This window comes from Bombina bombina, chromosome 8 (genome assembly GCF_027579735.1).
Source record: "Bombina bombina isolate aBomBom1 chromosome 8, aBomBom1.pri, whole genome shotgun sequence".
NCBI lineage: Eukaryota > Metazoa > Chordata > Amphibia > Anura > Bombinatoridae > Bombina > Bombina bombina.
Window position 1 is genome coordinate 335,027,358 of NC_069506.1, and position 25,884 is coordinate 335,053,241.

Consider the following 25,884-nt stretch of genomic DNA (forward strand, 5'->3'; position numbering starts at 1 on the left):
ATATATATATATATATATATATATATTATACTATTTATTTAATATAATAAATTTTATATATGCAATGCAAATGCATGTGGTGAGTGCTCTCTTAAAAGATGCCACATGCCAATCCGAAGAACCCAATCCCTGTTTTATAAGTTATTTAACAAGGCTAAAAGCTGCATTTTTAAACATACTAAACTAAAGGCCATAAAACCCAATTTTTGATTCAAGAAAATGCATGCAATTTGAAACAACTTTCCCTATTATATCATTTGCTTATGCTTTGTTGAAATGCATCGCCTCCTCCTTGTGTCATGCACTGTGTGTTGCGCATTGCTATTTCATCAACAAATGATATCTGAGAAGTATTAAGCAAATTAAATAATTGAAGTTAGTTAAGTTGTTTATTTAAAATTGTATTCTCTATCTGAATCATGAAAGTAAATGTTTGGGTTTCATTGCACCTTTAAGTGTGTAATATATTACAGTAACTTAGTGTCAGTGAGTGATGTCCCCTGCAATGCAATTCGTTTTAAAAATTATGTTGGCAAAATGTATGGCATTGGCAAGTAGTTGAAGTTACTAGTACTTGTTGATTTTACATTTGCGGCTTGACATTTTGACAACTTGAACTTAGTGGTTTTTTTTGTTTTGTTTTTTAACACTGACAGAGTTCGACGTTGACAACAACATCATCCGTCACATATGTACATGTCATGCTAAAATGACAGAGGGAGACAAAAAAGATAGAGAGAGAAAAAAATGCACCTAGCATTTTAAAAGCAAGCATCTGGGCACATTTTGGATTTTATGAACATACTGGAAAGCACGAATTGGACAAGACACACGCGGTTTGTAAAGCCTGTCACACAAAAATTAAATACCTAGGGAATACTACTAACTTGAGAAATCACGTTAGACGTTTTCACTCTGAGATGCTAACCCCTGCCGCTGCCGCCAGTGCCACTGCCAAGGAAATAACAAGACTAGCTGAAGCTCATCAGCCAAGAATTGATGCAATGCTGTCAACTTTGCCGCCCAACTCTGAAAAAGGGAAGAGAATAACCAAAGCTGTGGCAACTTTCATAGCGAAGGACCTACGGCCTTACTCTGTTGTGGAAAACCTTGGGTTTCGCAACCTGTTGAAGACGCTAGAGCCACGTTATAAGATCCCGTCACGCAATCACTTAACAGAAAACGTTATACCTGCACTCTACCACGAAACAAAAGCTCAGGTAATTGCATCAATGAGCCAAGCCAGTCGAGTCGCATTAACGTGTGATTCATGGACTTCAGTCACGACGGAGTCTTATGTAACAGTAACTGCACATTACGTTAGCAAGGACTGGAAGATCTTGTCGCATGTGCTGCAAACGAGAGCAGTTTATGAGTTTCACACGGGTTCTCATCTGGCGGAGCTACTGTCTCGTGTCGTGGAAGAATGGCAGCTGTCCGATAAATCTGTAGTGCTTGTGACCGACAATGCGTCGAACATGATTGTTGCTGCTCAAGTTGGAAAATTCCCTCATGTAAAATGCTTCGCCCATACACTGAATCTCGCATCCCAGCGGGCGCTGAAAGTGGCCACGCTCTCCAGGCTTTTAGGCAGAGTGCGACGAATATCAACATTTTTTCACCGCAGCACTACAGCAAACCACTGTCTGAAAGAAAAACAGAAATGTCTTGGCCTGAAGAATCATAAGCTGATAACTGATGTGACAAGGTGGAACAGCTCATATGACATGGTCGAGAGGTTCCTAGAACAGCAACCTGCAATCTGTGCCACATTGTTGTCTCCAGAGGTCAGAAAAAGTGAGTCAGATCTCTGCACTCTCAACGAAACAGATGTGTCAAATGCAGAGGATGCTGTGAGTGCATTAAAGCCAATGAAAGATGCAACCACACTGATGTCAGAAGAGCGCAATCCAACTGTTTCTCTCATTGCCCCTCTAAATGCACAACTGCTCCAGAACATGACAGACACCATGGGAGACACACCCATGATCCATGAGATCAAGAATGCCATCAAAATAGATCTCCTGAAGAGGTACAGCAGTGAGGCAGAGAAGAAGATACTTTATACAGCCTCTGCCCTGGATCCTCGTTTTAAGGGACTGCCTTTTATTCTCACAGAGGAGGAGAGATTAAAGATATACAGAGGAGTGACTGAGGAGGCTGCATCCTTGGAGGTAATTTTAATTGCATCATGTTTCTTGAAAAATGTATAAATTGAAAACAAACATAAAACATACCATCCATAACAAAATAGGCTTAGCTAGCTAGCAGTAGCTTGCTTAGTAGCTAGTTTAATGAGTACAAGGTTTATTATATAAGTCAGTTCGAAAACGCCACAGTCAGTCAACTTTCCTCCTCCTCTGTCCACTCCCGAGTCCTAATAGATGTGAGCTGTTACTGTCTCTCTGAGCACACACATAGCATTAGCTGGCTGGCTGCTCGAGGTAATAATGAATGCTATTTTTTCTATTCTTTTGTTCAAACACAGATTGAGTGTACTAGTACAGTTACATCTAGGAGGACAAACGGGGATGAAGTGCCACTGCCTGAGGGAAAAGAAACTCTGGAAGAAGAATCACCCATCGCTGCTCATGACTTTGCTGGGACAGTCTTTCACTGACACTGAAGGTACAATAGAACCCAAGACCCCCTATGCCAAGGCTGAAGAGGAAATAGAGAAATATTGTAAAGCCCCATCTCTGCCTCTCACTGAAGACCCTTTGAACTGGTGGCATGTACATGAGGTCATATTTCCCCTCCTCTCTCATTTGTCAAAGCGATACTTGTGTATCCCAGGTACAAGCGTGTCTGCAGAGCGGGTTTTCTCCTCTGCAGGAGATGTGGTAACGGCAAAAAGAAGCACCCTCAAACCAGAGCATGTGGATCAACTAGTGTTCTTACAGAAAAACCTACATATTCCATAATTCTTTCTGAGTAGTGATTCAGGTTTATATTAATATTTAATGTTTTCTGGCACATCCAGAAGAAAGTGCTGTGTGCCCCACTGCCCAGTGCAGACTACTGTTAAGTTATTTTATATTTGTTACTGTTATATAGCTTATAGATATTTGAAAAATGAAGCTTAAAACCTTGAGTAAATCTTTGTTGGATCACAAAATATACTAGTACACTACACGACTGACTGAGTGAGTGACAGTTTGAATGTTGTTTGTATCTATCTATCTATGAGTGTGTGTGAGACTGAGTGCCTTAACTGCCTTTGAATGTTTTTGTTTGTATGTGTGTCTGTCTAAGTGTCTATGAGTGTGTGTGAGTGTGACTGTGGCTGACTGGCTGTGGTGCCTTTGAATGTTTTTGTTTGTGTGTCCCCCACTGTGTCTCTAGTGTCTGTCTAGTGACTGTCTAACTGTCTATGAGTGTGCAGAGAGTGAGACTGAAGCCAAACCACTATATTAGGGGAAGGAAAAGCCTTGAGTAAATCTTTATTGGATCACAAATATACTGTACCCTACAGACAGTACAGCAGCACACACACACACACAACAGCACAATACAAAAATAAAGCACACACACCTCAGGTGAGTGGCGTGCCACCCTTTCTTCACCATGATTTACTCCTTGATGTCTGTGTGCTTTTTTATGTATTGTTACTTTGTGTGTGACTGCTGTGTACTGTGTTCAGTGACAGACTCAGTCACTGTTCACTGTGTTCAGTTGTGTGTAGTACTGCTTTAACAGTTAGCTTTAACTAACTAATTATATTTGTGATCCCATAATGATAATATAATCAATCAAGAAGAAACTGTAGTTATAGTAGTTCAGTTCAATGCTACTTGTTTTAAATGTCTCTCTAGTACTACTGTAAGTCTGTAACTGTGTAAACTAATTGTATATGTCACAATCACATGTGTGTGTTGTGTGCACACTCCGTGCTGTGTGTTGTGTTCCAGATTCACGTGATGTTTGTTTGCCACAAATTGACAGTCATGAAGGCACAGTGGAGTGCACCTGTAATTTTGTACCTATAAGGGATTTATGTTTTGTTTTCTGAGGACAATTTTCACACAAATAATGTATTATGGTGGTAACTTAATCTTAACCTATCTATTTTGGTTTTAATTTAATGTCTATTATTACTAAGTAAGTAAAGAAATTAAAACCAACATAGATAGGTTAGACATTTATTTGTTGTTCATGTTTCTTTACAAGTGTATAGTGTACTACTTACTAATATATAATATATACATTTAAATATTTTCTTTTATTGAAGTACACTGTGAGCACTGCACTTTTTACACTACGTACTCTGTAACTACAGTTTGATGCCATAATATTGTTTCCAAACCAATACAAAAATTGCCATTTAGTATTTACTGTTCTATAAACTGTTGTTGTCTGCTGTGTTCAGACTTTGCCATAGGAAGATTGTCCTTTTTTGAGCTAATAAAATAAGAGTTTATTTCAATATTTTGACTGCTTGAATTTTTTTTTCTGAAAAATTAAAAAAATGGGCAAAAATAGTGCAGTAATCGTGATGCATCGCGATGCATCGTAGAATCGAATCGTTACGATGATAATCGTAATCGAATCGTGAGACAGGTGAAGATGCGCAGCTCTAACATACACACACACACACATATATATATATATACACACATACATATATATATATATATATATATATATATATATATATATATATATATATATATATATATATACATATATATATATATATATATATATATATATATATATATATATATATATATATATATATATATATATATATATATATATATATATATATATATATATATACACATACATATATATAAAAAAAAAAACAATATATATATAAAGGCTACACACCCCTGTTAAAATGTCAGGTTCCTGTGATGTAAAAAAAAAAAAAAAAAAAAAAATGAGACAAAGATTAATCATTTCAGAACTTTTTCCACCTTTAATGTGACCTATAAATTGTACAACTTAAATGAAAAACAAACTGAAATCTTTTAGGTAAAGGGAAATAAAAATAAAAAAATAAAATGGTTGCATAAGTGTGCACGCCCTCTTATAACTGGGGATGTAGCTTAAGCAATCACATTCAAAATCATGTTAAATAGGAGTTAGTACACACCTGCCATCATTTAAAGTGCCTCTCATTAACCCCAAATAAAGTTCAGCTGTTCTAGTAGGCCTTTCCTGACATTTTGTTAGTCGCATCCTACAGCAAAAGCCACGGTCCGCAGAGAGCTTCTAAAGCAGGGGTGTCCAAACTTTGCTCTCCAGAGGTTTTGGAACTACATTTCCCATGATGCTAAGCTAGATAAAATGCTGGCTGAGCATCATCGGAAATGTAGTTCCAAAACCTCTGGAGAGCAAAGTTTGGACACCCCTGTTCTAAAGCATCAGAGGGATCTCATTGTTAAAAGGTATCAGTCAGGAGAAGGGTACAAAAGAATTTCCAAGGCATTAGATATACCATGGGACACAGTGAAGACAGGCATCATCAAGTGAAGAAAATATGGTGCAACAGTGACATTACCAAGAACTGGATGTCCCTCCGAAATTGATGAAAAGACGAGAAGAAAACTGGTCTGGGAGGCTGCCAAGAGGCCTACAGCAACGTTAAAGGAGCTGCAGGAATATCTGGCAAGTACTGGCTGTGTGGTACATGTGACAACAATCGCCCGTATTCTTCATATGTCTGGGCTATGGGGTAGAGTGGCAAGACGGAAGCCTTTTCTTACAAAAAAAAAAAATCCAAGCCCGGCTAAATTTTGCAAAAACACATCTGAAGTTTCCCAAAAGCATGTTGCAAAAGGTGTTCTGGTCTGATGAAACCAAAGTTGAACTATCTTCCAAAAGATATATGTTTGGCGCAAAAACAACACTGCATATCACCAAAAGAACACCATACCCACAGTTAAGCATGGTGGTGGCGGCATCATGCTTTGGGGCTGTTTTTCTTCAGCTGGAACTGGGGCCTTAGTCAAAGTAGAGGGAATAATGAACAGTTCCAAATACCAGACAATATTGGCACAAAACCTTCAGGCATCTGCTAGAAAGCTGAACATGAAGAGGAACTTCATCTTTCAGCATGACAACAACCCAAAGCATACATCCAAATCAACAAAGGAATGGCTTCACTAGAAGAAGATTAAAGTTTTGGGATGGCCCAGCCAGAGCCCAGACCTGAATCCAATTCAAAATCTGTGGGGTGATGTGAAGAGGGCTGTGCACAGGAGATGCCCTCGCATTCTGACAGATTTAGAGTGTTTTTGTAAAGAAGAGTGGGCAAATCTTGCCAAGTCAAGATGTGCCATGCGGAAAAACTCATACCCAAAAAGACTGAGTGCTGTAATAAAATCAAAAGGTGCTTCAATAAAGTATTAGTTTAAGGGTGTTCACACTTATGCAACCATATTATTTTAGTTTGTTATTTTCCTTTACCTAAAAGATTTCAGTTTGTTTTACAATTGAGTTGTACAGTTTATAGGTCACATTAAAGGTGGAAACAATTCTGAAATGATTTATCTTTGTCTCATTTTTTACATCACATAAACCTGACTTTTTAACAGGGGTGTGTAGACTTTTTATAGTGTGTGTGTGTGTAAAAAAGTGAATAGAAAGAACAAGAACTTCCCACTTACTCCAAATAAGTTCACTTTTTGTGTAATAAAACCGTTATCTTGGGTGCAGCCTTGGTCCTTCTTTGACAAATACTTTTCATGGTACTTGTTCTTTCTATTCACTTTTTTGTATTTCATTTTAGGACTGCTAGCACCTTTTGATAGCGCATTAGAAATTGTCAGGTGCACCTCCATCTTTATTTTCTTTGTTATGTATATAGAGATCTATATAGTGTGTGTGTGTGTGTGTGTATTTATTTCCAGATGATGGTTTACGAAATGTCCATCCAGCTCAAAAGTGTCCTTTACAATGAATATTAGGTCATCAATAAATCTATTATATTGTATAATGTGGTTACTAAAAGGGTTGGCATTCCCATAGAGGTAGTGGAGTTCTCACCATCCCACATACAAATTAGCAAACAAGGGGGACAATTTGGCCCCCATTGCTGTGCCGCAAATCTGTAAATAGGCACCATCAAACATAAAAAAAAATTTGTGTTTTAACAGGAACTCAGCTACCTCACATAGGAAGATTTTAAATTCCTCAAAAACATTTGCGTCTGTCCAAAAAGTATCTGATAGCCACTATACCTTGTGTATCTTGGGCAAGAAATGAAAAATGGGCACTATTGGATGTTCTGGTATTAGATAATTCATTTCCTCCCCCTTCAGTATGCCCAAAGTAACTGTCTGATCGGGTAGTTTCACCAGTCTACCCCTAAACTCTTTCATAGGATTGCACGATAAACTCCTGTAGGTATAGCCATCTTGCAGTTGTCTATAGGCTTCCTCAAAGTAATCTGTCTTATTCATAACAACGACATTGCCACCCTTGTCAAAAGATCTGATGACAATGTCCTGGTTATGTTTCAAATCCTTTAATGCTATCCTCTCTTTGGCAGTCAAATGATGGTGAAACATTTTACCCTCATTATTTTCTCCTAATTTTATCATTTCTTGTTCCACTTTCTTATGGAAAACATTGAGATGGGCCCCCTATAGCTAGTGGGATAAAAATCAGACATCTTTTTAATGGGTTTTGGACAAGCATCGTCATACATTAGACCCATGTTAGTTTCCAAATTCCTTAGCTGTTCTAAGGAACAACAATCCTTAAAGTCAAAATAACACAAAGCCTTGTCTAGATCATCATTACTACATGAGGTTAGATCTTCTGCATATGAACTCTCAAATGTATCACTGGTATGAAAGAACCTCTTTAAGGCTAATTTTCTAACAAACTTATTAACATCGAGCAAGGTTTTAAAAGTCGTATGTATATGCTGATGTTTAAAACATGATTTGGATTTTCAATAATAGCATTTGTTTTTCCTTTTTTGTAGTTTTGTTTGTGTGCATTCAAGCTACTATGTTGAACATTGTTCAGGGAACATGTGCATGTGTTAAATTGCGCAAATATCTTGTATGGATCTTTTTGATCTATCATTTACATAAATGGATTCAATACCTTTTTTTTTTTTACACGCAATAACAAATTTTTAGATGAAACGACAATTTAAAAAAAAATAAATAAAAAAAAAATAATTAATATGTGCACTCGAACAAAAGCCTTAGCAATGCATTTTTGTAAGATATTGCCTTGTAAAAAATACCTTTGAAAATTAACAACAAACATTTAACGCTATTCTCGGTTATCTGTCTCAACTTGAATGGAGATCACATCAAGTACATGTCTAACTATTTCATAAGGTTTCGCACTATGACATTAAAGGGACACTGAACCCAAATTTTTTCTTTCGTGATTCAGATAGAGCAGCAATTTTAAGCAACTTTCTAATTTACTCCTATTATCAATTTTTCTTAGTTCTCTTGCTATCTTTATTTGAAAAAGGCATCTAAGCTTTTTTTGGTTTAGGACTCTGGAAAGCACTTTTTATTGGTGGATGAATTTATCCACAAATCAACAAGAACCACCCAGGTTGTTCACCAAAAATGGGCCGGCATCTAAACTTACATTCTTGCATTTCAAATAAAGATACCAAGAGAATGAAGAAAATGTTATAATAGGAGTAAATTAGAAAGTTGCTTAAAATGTCATGCTCTATCTGAATCACGAAAGAAACATTCTAGGTTAAGTGTCCCTTTAAATAAATCTAAGCAAATTGACTGTTAATTTAATAGCAAAGGATGGATATTCTTTGTTATTCTTGCAGAATGAAGGTTCCTTTAAGTGACGTCATAAGATGGCGTCCCTTGAATTCCGATTTGCTGATTGAATTCAATCAGCCAATCAGAATTAAAAGGTGAAAAAATCCTATTGACTGGGTATTGCTTTTAAGGGCAATACCCATCCAAATGCCCTTTTCAGGGCAATAGGGAGCTTAGGTTTTTTTAGTTTGGATTTTATTTGGGGGGCTGGTTGGGTTGTTTGTATTTTTTTTTTTTTTTTTTTTTTTTTTTTACACAGGTAAAAAAAAAAAAAAAAAAAAAAAAAAGAAAAAAAAAAAGAGCCGATTTCTATGGGGCAATGCCCCGCAAAAGGCCCTTTTAAGGGCTATTGGTAGTTTAGGCTAGTTTTTTTTTTTTATTTTGATAGGGCTATTAGATTAAGTGTAATTAGTTTAAATATCTGATCATTTCTTTTTTTATTTTGTGTAATTTAGTGTGTTTTTTTGCAATTTAGGTAATTGATTTAATTGTAGTGTAAGGTTAGGTGTTAGTGTAACTCAGGTTAGGTTTTATTTTACAGTTAAGTATTTAGCTTTAAATAGGAATTATTTAGTTAATAGTAGGTTTTATTTAGATTTTAATTATATTTAAGTTAGGGTGTGTTAGGGGTAGACTTAGGTTTAGGGGTTAATACATTTAGTATAGTGGCGGTGACGTTGGGGCAGCAGATTAGGGGTTAATAAATGTAGCTATGTGGCGGCGATGTTAGGGGCGGCAGATTAGGGGTTAATAATATTTAACTAGTGTTTGTGATGCGGGAGTGCGGGAGTGCGGCAGTTTAGGGGTTAATATGTTTATTATAGTGGTGGCGATGTACGGAGCCGAAGATTAGGGGGTTAATAAATTTATTTTAGTGTTTGCGATGCGGAAGGGCCTCAGTTTAGGTGTTAATTGGTAGTTTATGGGTGTTAGTGTACTTTTTAGCACTTTAGTTATGAGTTTTATGTTACAGCTTTGTAGTGTAAAACTCATAACTACTGAGTTTCAGTTTACGGTATCGATCTTGGTGGTATAGGCTGTACTGCTCACTTTTTGGCCTCCCAGGCAGACTCGTAATGCCGGCGCTATGGAGGTATGAAAAATTACTTTTTGAAAGCTGCGGTAATTACGTTGCGTTACGGCCAAAAAGAAGTGTGCAGTGCCCCTAAACCTGCAAGAAGCGGTAGTGAAAAAGCAGCGTTATGAGCCTTAACGCTGCTTTTTCACCCATACCGCAGAACTTTTAATCTAGCCGAATGTTTTTTTAAAACCAACCGTTTCCGTAGAATTCTTAAAAAATAATAAGCGTAGACGTTAATATATAGTAGTGATCAATAGGGAAATATTTTCTTGCAAACAAAAACTTTTTTACAGCTCAGCGGGTGTCAAGAGAATCATTGTTGCTATTATGAATGGACAAATTCTACCTAAGTAATATACATTGAATATGTGAATTATTACAACCTAAACGTAAATTGGAATCCCAATCATATTCAAGCCAAGAATAAATAATGATTAATATAAATACATGTATAGAACGCTTTTAAATAAACATTTATATTTTCATGACGAATTAACTGATAATATATAAAAGGTGAACAAAATATAAATATAATAAAAATGATACTAAGTTAAAATCTATATATGATAAAATATGTAGTTAGTTATACTAAACGTATCGTTGTATAAAGGAATTAAGAGTTTGAAATGTTAAAAATTAAAAAAAAAAAAACAGTTTATAGCAATATGAATTGTTTCCCCTTATGGTTTTTAACACTTAAAAAAAACTCTCTCTGTATTGAGTAAAAAACGCTTGTATATCTAGGTCTACATTGAGACCATTAGGTTGGAGACTATTTAGTGTGTTTATCAAAAAAGTTTCTTGTTTCCTCAATCTTAATCTATTAGTATCCCACTTGTCAATGGGAACCCATTCAACAACTTTAATTTTAAGACTTATGGGGTCTTTCTTATGAAAGAATTTAAAATGAGCCGATACACTATGGGTCTCTAATCCATTTTCTATATTATTTAAATGTTCTAAATCTATATTTTATTTTTCTGTTATAAATAAACTAAATGATTGTCCAACAAGGTTGACAGTAACGCAATGGGATGCACCAATTCTTGGTCTATACATAATGCTCTCCCATGTAAGACCCCACTCTAGACACAATTATGGATGAGTATATTTAATATATGTCTGCTTCACATTTATCCAACATTGGCTTCTAATAAAACTACATAAAAAAAAATCTAAGACGTCAGAAAAAGGTGAACAAAATAAAATAACTGTCCATGAAAATAAAATATAGAGCACCGAATGAACAGATTACAAGATACAACACTACCGCATTACCTGTATGCTGAAGCTCTGAGCCTCGATGAACGGCAGTGTGATCGACCGATAGTCTTCTCCACTTTCATTAATTAAATAAACTTCTTGCCGCTGATATTTCTTAATGTGTTTTTCTGTTGCAGGGCAAATAATTGTTGTTTTCACTTCTAAGATAGAAAATAGAGAATAAGTACTGATCAGGATATTCTATTTCTATAGCATCAACCCCTACAAATAATTTAAATGTATTTGTTGAAGAGGGAAAAGTGGGTGTACGTAGCTAGATGCCAACAGGGGCAACTCGTTTGTCCTCCTGATGTATAAATTGAGTTTCACTTAAAAGGTAAATAAAACCGTCTGTTTCATTGTTGTAATAATAAAAATATGTATAATTTTAGAAGGATTTTACTTTAAAAAAAAAAAAAAAAAAAGACAAAAAAAAACAAAAACACCAATTTATTTGTTGGAGTCTCCACAGGAAGGCATATATAGCTTGATCGCAAATCTTGTAGCGTTGGCTTACTGTATAGTGAACACTAGAGAAACAGGAAGTCATTTTTTGCCCATGCTCAGAAGAGACAGAATGCATGTCAGTTCTCTTATCTAGCAGCGGCGGGTAGGGCCTACACTGAGAATTTTGCAAGAAGCAACAGAAGCCGTTTATTTTTTATGTTTACTTTGATTTAACTTTCCCCCCCCCCCTACTAAAAAAAGCACTGTTCCATATCCCTTTAAAATAACATCAAACCATGAATTATTTAGCAATCCAGGGATAGAACGCTTAAAATGCTTCTTAAAGATAAGTAAGATGAAAAGGTCACTAATGTTTAGGCAGAGCCAAATGTGACACTCACATCTGAGATGTCTCAGAGTGATTTGTTTTCTATCTCTGGGCAGTTACAGTTCCTGTGCATGCATGTGTGTATATATATATCCATGTGCACATTATGCTGTAAGGCAAGGGATTCACAAATCCTGTTCAAAAGTCGAATTATAAATTGAAGTTGGGATATTTAGGAAAATCCCAACTTCTACTTTTCTGGCAGTGATAATCCTCACACTAGGGCTGTTGGCAAATCTTTAAAAGTAGATTCAGGCACCATTGCCAAACAGATTCAGTGCAAACTAAACCTACGTACTCCCCACTGGAACTCTGGAAGTTGAGACCTTATTGTTCTACGGATGTATCCTTAGCAGCCTGAATATCTACAAGTGCCACAGACCTTCAGGGGATTATCCTTCTTTATCTCCTTTGTTCTCTTGGTATCTTTTATTGAAAAGCACACACATATCCTTAGCTGCAGCAATGCACTACTAGGATCTAGCGGGGTAGTAGCCACACAACCATTGTGTCATTCATCTAGCTCTCTGTAGTGCAATGCTGCTATGGAGCTTATTTTAACTGTGTATAATTTACATTGTTCTCTACTTTAATGTCTCCCCAATAATCATTTTTTCCTGCTGGAGTGTATTTGTTTGCATACAGCTCCTTTACCTTATTTGTAATTTGAAAAATAGCAGTTTTCCCCCATAGAAACCTCCACTAAAAATATTAGTAACAAAATGTATTGTCTGTAGAAAGTTATATAAACAGGAGACAATAGGATGAGAGAGGGAAAAAGAGCGAGAGAGAAAATAAGACGTGAGAAGAGGAAACAGATTTCTGCCCCTAAAAAAGATGGTTGCGCCCAGTCATAAATCGGAATTTCCATTCCTAACTATCCTTACACATAGGTTCAGCCCATTTTTATTGATGTTTCCTTGAGAATAGGTTGTTTTAAATGAGCAAAAAAATGCTATTTCAAAAACAAAAATAAGCATAAACGAACCCTTTCCCACAAATGTAATACTCTACAGTAAGTACTACAAGGCATTAGAAACAAATTAAGGTTAAACAAACTTTGTAGCACAGTGTCCCTTTAATTCCTTCATAGTGGTTAAATAATGTCTGAGCACACACTCACCATTAAGCTCCGGAGGCGGATTCAAGTGGTAAACGCTATAAATATCATTTACAAACTGGAGCTTCATCTCAGACTGACTGCCCAGAAGACTAGAGACTGTATCCACTTGAAAGGGGGTCTTCTCCAAGATAACCACAGCATCTCTGGATTCTTCAGAGCCATCGTTGGTTACCTACAAAGAACAGGCACTAGATCTTGTGAGCTGTAAAGAACCACTGCAACCACACAGGCAGAATAGTGTTCATATGGCTTGTTACAGTATGTTGCTGCCATATAGGAACATTGTATTTAAAGGGCACCTGTGTCCACCTTATAAGTAAACGTCAATAGAGGCAACAATAGGGTAGAAAATAAAGTTATAGATACGCAATATGTCCTACACACCTGTATTTGATGACAACTTATAATTCCCCTATAAGTGATGACTTCACTTTTATGCCCTCATTAATATAATCCTTGTATCCTCCCCTCCTTGAAGATCTCAACACCACAACCAGGTGTGTCTTGTGCAATACTTTGTGTATTTCCTTCCCTAGACATTTAGTTGCTTTCCTGTCCTTCTAGTTGGTTCATCCCATGCATCCACACCCCAGTTGCTATAGTTGCAATTTCTGTGTAACCCCAACACTACATGTCTCATTGGTACTTAATGTTTTAGTTGTACATGAACCCCCTTTTCACAGTCAACTGTACATCCCCTTCAAATATAAACATGTGCAGCCCCACACCAGGTTATGTGGCAAATTCCTCCAACTCATCCATTTCTGTACCTCTTACCAAATTCTTTGCACAACGCATCTACCATGGTGTCTCATTTCATTTGTTTCACATATCCCCAGATCTCAATTGGTACACTCCTCCCATACCCAGCTATCATTTAGTATATTCCACTGATTTCCAGCTCTCAATGCACTCTTTCCATTCCCGCTCTTGGTTGAAATGACCCTCCCTTTTCCAGCTCACAAGTGGGGCACCCCTCCCGTTCCCCCCACCTCACAGGTGCACTCCTCCCGTTCCCCCCACCTCACAGGTGCACTCCTCCCGTTCCCCCCACCTCACAGGTGCACTCCTCCCGTTCCCCCCACCTCACAGGTGCACTCCTCCCGTTCCCCCCACCTCACAGGTGCACTCCTCCCGTTCCCCCCACCTCACAGGTGCACTCCTCCCGTTCCCCCCACCTCACAGGTGCACTCCTCCCGTTCCCCCCCACCTCACAGGTGCACTCCTCCCGTTCCCCCCACCTCACAGGTGCACTCCTCCCGTTCCCCCCACCTCACAGGTGCACTCCTCCCGTTCCCCCCCACCTCACAGGTGCACTCCTCCCGTTCCCCCCACCTCACAGGTGCACTCCTCCCGTTCCCCCCACCTCACAGGTGCACTCCTCCCGTTCCCCCCACCTCACAGGTGCACTCCTCCTGTCTCCAGCTCCTACCTAAGCTCACAGTTAGTACACTCCTCAAGTCACATTAGAGCTCCCGTTACCACAAGTTCCCAGCCTATAGGTACACACCTCCAAACCCATATGTCAGATGGTACACTGCTCCCACCCCCCAGCTCTAAGGTGGTACACTCCTGCCATCCCCAGACAGCAGGAACAACTTGGTAGACTCCTCCGCGCCTCAGTACATCGATCTCAGCCCTACTGACCATTTGCATACAACCCCCCCTTCCCCTGGTCATCAGAAGGTACAGTCCCCTCTCCCCACATGCGGTCAGATGGTACCGTTCCGTGCAGGAATACGGTCTTGTCCCTTGCGCTTTCCCTAAGCACGGCCTGCAGACTGAAACCAGGAAGCGGATGTTTCTGAGATGCTGTTAGCTCTGACCCCTTGCCAAAGGCTTCACACTCTCTGTCTTCTTCCCGCTTCCTTTTCTCACCGGGCAGCGCCATTGTTACCCTAGATATGGTCTGAGCATGCGCAAATCCACACTCGGCCTGGAGAGCAAATACAGTTCAGAGAAAATACAACGACGCCTGCTGTATGTTCGTGGAACTGCAGTCAAGTAACCAAATATTTACACCTGCGGCAAAACCCTCAGTCGTTGTTTTTCTTTTGTTACAATATTAACTCGTAAAATACCGGTTTATTAAATGATTCGCTCACCGCTGTGAACGGCATTCACCGGGTGCACAAAGTATATAATATATAATATATATCTCATTTTATTGTGCTTCTCAGTCCAGATATTGCTCTTTTAAACAAATTGAAGGTTTGTAGTATCCCTGTATCCAGTAATTCTATCAGCTCCATTGTTCAAACATATATACACACATGCATAAACATATATATATACACACACACATGCATAAACATATATATATATACACACACACATGCATAAACATATATATATATACACACACACATGCATAAACATATATATATATACACACACACATGCATAAACATATATATATATACACACACACATGCATAAACATATATATATATACACACACACATGCATAAACATATATATATATACACACACACATGCATAAACATATATATATATACACACACACATGCATAAACATATATATATACACACACACATGCATAAACATATATATATACACACACACATGCATAAACATATATATATATATACACACACACATGCATAAACATATATATATACACACATGCATAAACATATATATATATATACACACACACATGCATAAACATATATATATATACACACACACATGCATAAACATATATATATACACACACATGCATAAACATATATATACACACATGCATAAACATATATACACACATGCATAAACATATATACACACATGCATAAACATATATACACACATGCATAAACATATATACACACATGCATAAACATATATATACACACATGCATAAACATATATATATACACACACATGCATAAACATATATATACACACATGCATAAACATATATACACACATGCATAAACATATACACACACATGCATAAACATATATATATACACACACATGCATAAACATATATATACACACACATGCATAAACATATATATATACACACACATGCATAAACATATATATATATACACACACATGCATAAACATATATATATACACACACATGCATAAACATATATATATACACACACATGCATAAACATATATATATACACACACATGCATAAACATATATACACACACATGCATAAACATATATATACACATGCATAAACATATATATACACATGCATAAACATATATACACACACATGCATAAACATATATATACACATGCCTAAACATATATATACACACATGCATAAACATATATATACACACATGCATAAACATATATATACACACACATGCATAAACATATATATATACACACACATGCATAAACATATATATACACACATGCATAAACATATATACACACATGCATAAACATATATATATACACACACATGCATAAACATATATATACACACACATGCATAAACATATATATACACACACATGCATAAACCATATATATACACACATGCATAAACATATATTACACACATGCATAAACATATATATACACACACATGCATAAACATATATATATACACACACATGCATAAACATATATATACACACACATGCATAAACATATATATATACACACAATGCATAAACATATATATACACACACATGCATAAACATATATATACACACACATGCATAAACATATATATACACACATGCATAAACATATATACACACATGCATAAACATATACACACACATGCATAAACATATATATATACACACACATGCATAAACATATATATACACACACATGCATAAACATATATATATACACACACATGCATAAACATATATATATATACACACACATGCATAAACATATATATACACACACATGCATAAACATATATATATACACACACATGCATAAACATATATATATACACACACATGCATAAACATATATATACACACATGCATAAACATATATATACACATGCATAAACATATATATACACATGCATAAACATATATACACACACATGCATAAACATATATATACACATGCCTAAACATATATATACACACATGCATAAACATATATATACACACATGCATAAACATATATATACACACACATGCATAAACATATATATATACACACACATGCATAAACATATATATACACACATGCATAAACATATATACACACATGCATAAACATATATATATACACACACATGCATAAACATATATATACACACACATGCATAAACATATATATACACACACATGCATAAACATATATATACACACATGCATAAACATATATACACACATGCATAAACATATATATACACACACATGCATAAACATATATATATACACACACATGCATAAACATATATATACACACACATGCATAAACATATATATATACACACACATGCATAAACATATATATACACACACATGCATAAACATATATATACACACATGCATAAACATATATATACACACATGCATAAACATATATACACACATGCATAAACATATATATATACACACACATGCATAAACATATATATATACACACACATGCATAAACATATATATACACACACATGCATAAACATATATATATACACACACATGCATAAACATATATATACACACATGCATAAACATATATACACACATGCATAAACATATATATATACACACACATGCATAAACATATATATACACATGCATAAACATATATATACACACATGCATAAACATATATATACACACACATGCATAAACATATATATACACACATGCATAAACATATATATACACACACATGCATAAACATATATATACACACACATGCATAAACATATATATACACACACATGCATAAACATATATATACACACACATGCATAAACATATATATACACACACATGCATAAACATATATATACACACACATGCATAAACATATATATACACACATGCATAAACATATATATACACACACATGCATAAACATATATATACACACACATGCATAAACATATATACACACACATGCATAAACATATATACACACACATGCATAAACATATATATACACACACATGCATAAACATATATATACACACACATGCATAAACATATATATACACACATGCATAAACATATATATACACATGCATAAACATATATATATATACACACATGCATAAACATATATATACACACACATGCATAAACATATATATACACACATGCATAAACATATATACACACACATGCATAAACATATATATACACACATGCATAAACATATATACACACACATGCATAAACATATATATACACACATGCATAAACATATATATACACACACATGCATAAACATATATATACACACATGCATAAACATATATATATACACATGCATAAACATATATATATACACATGCATAAACATATATATACACATGCATAAACATATATATATACACACACATGCATAAACATATATATATACACACACATGCATAAACATATATATACACATGCATAAACATATATATACACATGCATAAACATATATATATATACACACACATGCATAAACATATATATACACACATGCATAAACATATATATACACATGCATAAACATATATATATACACACACATGCATAAACATATATATACACACATGCATAAACATATATATATATACATGCATAAACATATATATACACACATGCATAAACATATATATACACATGCATAAACATATACACACACATGCATAAACATATATATATATACATGCATAAACATATACACACACATGCATAAACATATATATACACATGCATAAACATATACACACACATGCATAAACATATATATACACATGCATAAACATATATATACACATGCATAAACATATATACACACATGCATAAACATATATATACACATGCATAAACATATATACACATGCATAAACATATATACACATGCATAAACATATATATATATACACATGCATAAACATATATATATATATACACATGCATAAACATATATATATATATATACACATGCATAAACATATATATATACACATGCATAAACATATATATATACACATGCATAAACATATATATATATACACATGCATAAACATATATATATATACACATGCATAAACATATATATATATATATATATATATATATATATATATATATATACACATGCATAAACATATATATATATATATATATATATATATATATATACATACATATATATACACATGCATAAACATATATATATATATATATATATATATACACATGCATAAACATATATATATATATACACATGCATAAACATATATATATATATATATATATATATATATATATATATATATATATATACACACACATGCATAAACATATATATATATATACACACATGCATAAACATATATATATATATACACATGCATAAACATATATATATATATATATATATATATATATACATATGCATAAACATATATATATATATACACATGCATAAACATATATATATATATATATATATATATATATATATATATACACACATGCATAAACATATATATATATACACATGCATAAACATATATACACACATGCATAAACATATATATATATACACACACATGCATAAACATATATATATATATATACACATGCATAAACACTATATATACACATGCATAAATATATATATATATATATATATATATATACACACATGCATAAACATATATACACACATGCATAAACATATATATATATATATATATATATATATATATATATATATATATATATATACACATGCATAAACATATAAATACACATGCATAAACATATATGCATAAACATATATAAATACACATGCATAAACATGTATAAACACACATGCATAAACATATATACACATATGCATAAACATATATATATATATACACACACATGAAACATATATAAATACACATGCATAAACATATATAAACACACACATATATATATATATATATATATATATATATATATATATACACACACATGCATAAACATATATATATATACATACTAGTTGATAAGCTTGCCCAGAGGGTATTCTATATGTTGTAAATACAACCCCCCAAGCTCCAAAAAAAAATAAAAATAGAAATACAGAAAATAATAAACACATTATCCAAAATAAAAAAATAAACCTAATCCCTCTGTTAAACAGCTATTTTACATTAAAAATAAGTCCCCCCTAACAGTAAAATCCCCCAGTGTCAGGGTGCCAGGAATCAGACTGAGACAAGAAGTGCAAAAATAATCACACCTTTATTAATAGCAAAAAATAATAAAAAGTCCACAAGTCAAATAACAACTTCTGCTGCTTCGTTGAGGATGGATGTCGGCTCTTCAGAAACTGTAAGTGGATCTTCGGGGGTTAGTGTTAGGATTTTTTAAGGGTTTATTGGGTGGGTTTTATTTTTAGATTAGGGTTTGGGCTTTTGAAAAAGAACTATATGCCCTATTAAGGGCAATGCCCATACAAATGCCCTTTTCAGGGCAATGGGGAGCTTAGGTTTTTTTTAGTTAGGTTTTTATTTGGAGGGGTTGGTTGTGTGGGTCGTGGGTTTTACTGTTGGGGGGGGGGGGTATTTGTATTTTTTATTTACAGGTAAAAGAGCTGATTTCTTTGGGGCAATGACCCGCAAAAGGTCCTTTTAAGGGCCATTGGTAGTTTATTGTAGGTTAGGGTTTTTTATTTTTTTTGGGGGGGGGCTTTTTTTTCATAGGGCTCTTAGATTAGGTGTAATTAGTTTAAATATTTGATATTTTTTATTTTATTTTGTGTCAGTGTTTATTTATTTTTTTGTAACTTAGGCCTAGATTTGGAGTTTGGCGGTAGCCGTGAAAACCAGCGTTAGAGGCTCCTAACGCTGGTTTTAGGCTACCTCCGGTATTTGGAGTCACTCAAAATAGGGTCTAACGCTCACTTTTCAGCCGCGACTTTTCCACACCGCAGATCCCCTTACGTCAATTGCGTATCCTATCTTTTCAATGGGATTTTTCTAACTCCGGTATTTAGAGTCGTGGCTGAAGTGAGCGTTAGAAATCTAACGACAAAACTCCAGCCGCAGAAAAAAGTCAGTAGTTAAGAGCTTTCTGGGCTAACGCCGGTTCATAAAGCTCTTAACTACTGTACTCTAAAGTACACTAACACCCATAAACTACCTAAGTACCCCTAAATCGAGGTCCCCCCACATCGCCGCCACTCGATTAAATTTTTTTAACCCATAATCTGCCGACCGCCACCTACGTTATACTTATGTACCCCTAATCTGCTGCCCCTAACACCGCCGACCCCTATATTATATTTATTAACCCCTAACCTGCCCCCCACAACGTCGCCGCCAGCTACCTACACTTATTAAACCCTAATCTGCCGTCCGCACGCCGCCGCCAGCTACATTATCCCTATGTACCCCTAATCTGCTGCCCTAACATCGCCGACCCCTATATTATATTTATTAACCCCTAACCTGCCCCCCACAACGTCGCCGCCACCTACCTAAAATAATTAACCCCTAATCTGCCGACCGCAAAGAGCCGCCAGCTACATTATAGCTATGTACCCCTAATCTGCTGCTCCTAACACCGCCGACCCCTATATTATATTTATTAACCCCTAACCTGCCCTCCCTAACATCGCCGACACCTAACTTCAATTATTAACCCCTAATCTGCCGACCGAATCTCGCCGCTATTCTAATAAATGTATTAACCCCTAAAGCTAAGTCTAACCCTAACACTAACACCCCCCTAAGTTAAATATAATTTACATCTAACGAAATTAATTAACTCTTATTAAATAAATTATTCCTATTTAAAGCTAAATACTTACCTGTAAAATAAATCCTAATATAGCTACAACATAAATTATAATTATATTATAGCTATTTTAGGATTAATATTTATTTTACAGGTAACTTTGTATTTATTTTAACCAGGTACAATAGCTATTAAATAGTTAAGAACTATTTAATAGCTAAAATAGTTAAAATAATTACAAATTTACCTGTAAAATAAATCCTAACCTAAGTTACAATTAAACCTAACACTACACTATCAATAAATTAATTAAATAAAATACCTACAATTACCTACAATTAAACCTAACACTACACTATCAATAAATAAATTAAATACAATACCTACAAATAACTACAATGAAATAAACTAACTAAAGTACAAAAAATAAAAAAGAACTAAGTTACAAAAAATAAAAAAATATTTACAAACATAAGAAAAATATTACAACAAATTTAAACTAATTACACCTACTCTAAGCCCCCTAATAAAATAACAAAGCCCCCCAAAATAAAAAAATGCCCTACCCTATTCTAAATTACTAAAGTTCAAAGCTCTTTTACCTTACCAGCCCTGAACAGGGCCCTTTGCGGGGCATGCCCCAAGAAGTTCAGCTCTTTTGCCTGTAAAAAAAAACATACAATACCCCCCCCCCCAACATTACAACCCACCACCCACATACCCCTAATCTAATCCAAACCCCCCTTAAATAAACCTAACACTAAGCCCCTGAAGATCATCCTACCTTGTCTTCACCATACCAGGCTCACCGATCCGTCCTGGCTCCGATATCTTCATCCAACCCAAGAGGGGGCTAGACATCCATCATCCGATGGCTGAAGAAGTCCAGAAGAGGGTCCAAAGTCTTCATCCTATCCGGGAAGAAGAGTAGATCCGGACCGGCAACCATCTTCTTCCAAGCGGCATCTTCTATCTTCATCCGATGAGGACCGGCTCCATCCTGAAGACCTCCACCGCGGACCCATCTTCATCCGGCGACGTCCAACTGAAGAATGACGGTTCATTTAAGGGACGTCATCCAAGATGGCATCCCTCGAATTCCGATTGGCTGATAGGATTCTATCAGCCAATCGGAATTAAGGTAGGAATATTCTGATTGGCTGATGGAATCAGCCAATCAGAATCAAGTTCAATCCGATTGGCTGATTGGATCAGCCAATCGGATTGAACTTGATTCTGATTGACTGATTCCATCAGCCAATCAGAATATTCCTACCTTAATTCCGATTGGCTGATAGAATCCTATCAGCCAATCGGAATTCGAGGGATGCCATCTTGGATGACGTCATTTAAAGGAACCGTCATTCGTCGTTCAGTCGTCGGCCAGGATGGATGTTCCGCGTCGGAGGTCTTCAGGATCCTGCCGCTCCGCATCCGGATGGATGACGATAGAAGATCCCGCTTGGATGAAGACTTCAATCGGATGGAGGACCTCTTCTTGCTCCGCTTGGATCAAGACTTCGGACCCTCTTCTGGACCGATCGCTGAACCCGGTGAGGTGAAGACAAGGTAGGGAGATCTTCAGGGGCTTAGTGATAGGTTTATTTAAGGGGGGTTTGGGTTAGATTAGGGGTATGTGGGTGGTGGGTTGTAATGTTGGGGGGGGGGTATTGTATGTTTTTTTTACAGGCAAAAGAGCTGAACTTCTTGGGGCATGCCCCGCAAAGGGCCCTGTTCAGGGCTGGTAAGGTAAAAGAGCTTTGAACTTTAGTAATCTAGAATAGGGTAGGGCATTTTTTTATTTTGGGGGGCTTTATTTTATTAGGGGGCTTAGAGTAGGTGTAATTAGTTTAAAATTGTTGTAATATTTTTCTTATGTTTGTAAATATTTTTTTATTTTTTGTAACTTAGTTCTTTTTTATTTTTTGTACTTTAGTTAGTTTATTTCATTGTAGTTATTTGTAGGTATTGTATTTAATTAATTTATTGATAGTGTAGTGTTAGGTTTAATTGTAGGTAATTGTAGGTATTTTATTTAATTAATTTATTGATAGTGTAGTGTTAGGTTTAATTGTAACTTAGGTTAGGATTTATTTTACAGGTAAATTTGTAATTATTTTAACTATTTTAGCTATTAAATAGTTCTTAACTATTTAATAGCTATTGTACCTGGTTAAAATAAATACAAAGTTACCTGTAAAATAAATATAAATCCTAAAATAGCTATAATATAATTTTAATTTATATTGTAGCTATATTAGGATTTATTTTACAGGTAAGTATTTAGCTTTAAATAGGAATAATTTATTTAATAAGAGTTAATTAATTTCGTTAGATTAAAATTATATTTAATTTAGGGGGGTGTTAGTGTTAGGGTTAGACTTAGCTTTAGGGGTTAATACATTTATTAGAATAGCGGTGAGCTCAAGTCGGCAGATTAGGGGTTAATAATTGAAGTTAGGTGTCGGCGATGTTAGGGAGGGCAGATTAGGGGTTAATACTATTTATTATAGGGTTAGTGAGGCGGATTAGGGGTTAATAACTTTATAATAATAGCGGTGCGGTCGGCTCGGCAGATTAGGGGTTAATAAGTGTAGGCAGGTGGAGGCGACGTTGTGGGGGGCAGATTAGGGGTTAATAAATATAATATAGGGGTCGGCGATGTTAGGGCAGCAGATTAGGGGTACATAGGGATAATGTAAGTAGCGGCGGTGTACGGAGCGGCAGATTAGGGGTTAATAATAATATGCAGGGGTCAGCGATAGCGGGGGGCGGCAGATTAGGGGTTAATAAGTGTAAGGTTAGGGGTGTTTAGACTCGGGGTACATGTTAGAGTGTTAGGTGCAGACGTAGGAAGTGTTTCCCCATAGGAAACAATGGTGCTGCGTTAGGAGCTGAACGCGGCTTTTTTGCAGGTGTTAGGTTTTTTTTCAGCTCAAACAGCCCCATTGTTTCCTATGGGGGAATCGTGCACGAGCACGTTTTTGAAGCTGGCCGCTTGCGTAAGCAACTCTGGTATTGAAGAGTTGAGAGTTGAAGTTGCGTTAAATATGCTCTACGCTCCTTTTTTGGAGCCTAACGCAGCCTTTATGTGGACTCTCAATACCAGAGTTATTTTTATGGTGCGGCCAGAAAAAAGCCAGCGTTAGCTTTTCGGGTCGTTACCGACAAAACTCTAAATCTAGCCGTTAGTGTTTGCTATTTTTTGTAACTTAGTTGTTAGTTTTTTGTAACTTTGTAATTTTTTATTGTAGATTTAAATTATATGAGTAGGGTTAGGTGTTTAAATATATAATATAGCTAATTTAATTTGTAGTTTAATGTAATTTTAGTATAACAGTCAGGGTAGATTAATTATTAGTTTAATATAGTTTAATGTAAATTTAGTATAATAGTTAGGGTAGATTAATTACTAGTTTAATATAGTTTAATTTAAATCTAAAGGTAAGTTTAAATTTATTATAAGATAGGGATGAGTTAATATTTAATGTAAAGTTAAGGGGTTGTTAGGTTTAGGGGTTAATAGGTTAATTTAGTTTATGGCGATGTGGGGGGCTGGCATTTTAGGGGTTAATAGGTTTAATAAGTGCTAGTGATGTGGGAGGCCAGGGGTTTAGGGGTTAATTCATTTATTTAGTTGCGGTGGGCTCCAGGAGCGTCGGAATAGGGGTTAATAACTTTAGGTGATGGCGGTGTCGGGCAGTAGATTAGTGGTTAATAAGTATAATGTAGGTGGCTGCGGTGTCGGGCAGTAGATTAGGGGTTAATAAGTATAATGTAGATGGTGGTGGGGTCGGGGCAGCAGATTGGGGTTAATAAGTATAATGTAGGTGTCGGGTGGCAGATTAGGGGTTAATAACATAATGTAGGTG

General features: G+C 35.4%; 1 protein-coding gene across 1 annotated transcript in view; it reads right to left on the reverse strand.

The window, feature by feature from the left end:
- DCPS (decapping enzyme, scavenger) overlaps window positions 1-14,993 on the reverse strand; it is a 68,749-nt gene extending 53,756 nt beyond the window's left edge. Inside the window, exons 1-3 of the mRNA XM_053691175.1 lie at window positions 14,794-14,993; window positions 13,071-13,242; window positions 11,128-11,273 (exon numbers count right to left, since the gene is read on the reverse strand). Of these exons, the coding sequence (XP_053547150.1) occupies window positions 11,128-11,273; window positions 13,071-13,242; window positions 14,794-14,961 (486 nt within the window). The 5' untranslated portion in view covers window positions 14,962-14,993. The remainder of the gene's footprint in view (window positions 1-11,127; window positions 11,274-13,070; window positions 13,243-14,793) is intronic.
- Between the last annotated feature and the right edge of the window lie 10,891 nt (window positions 14,994-25,884).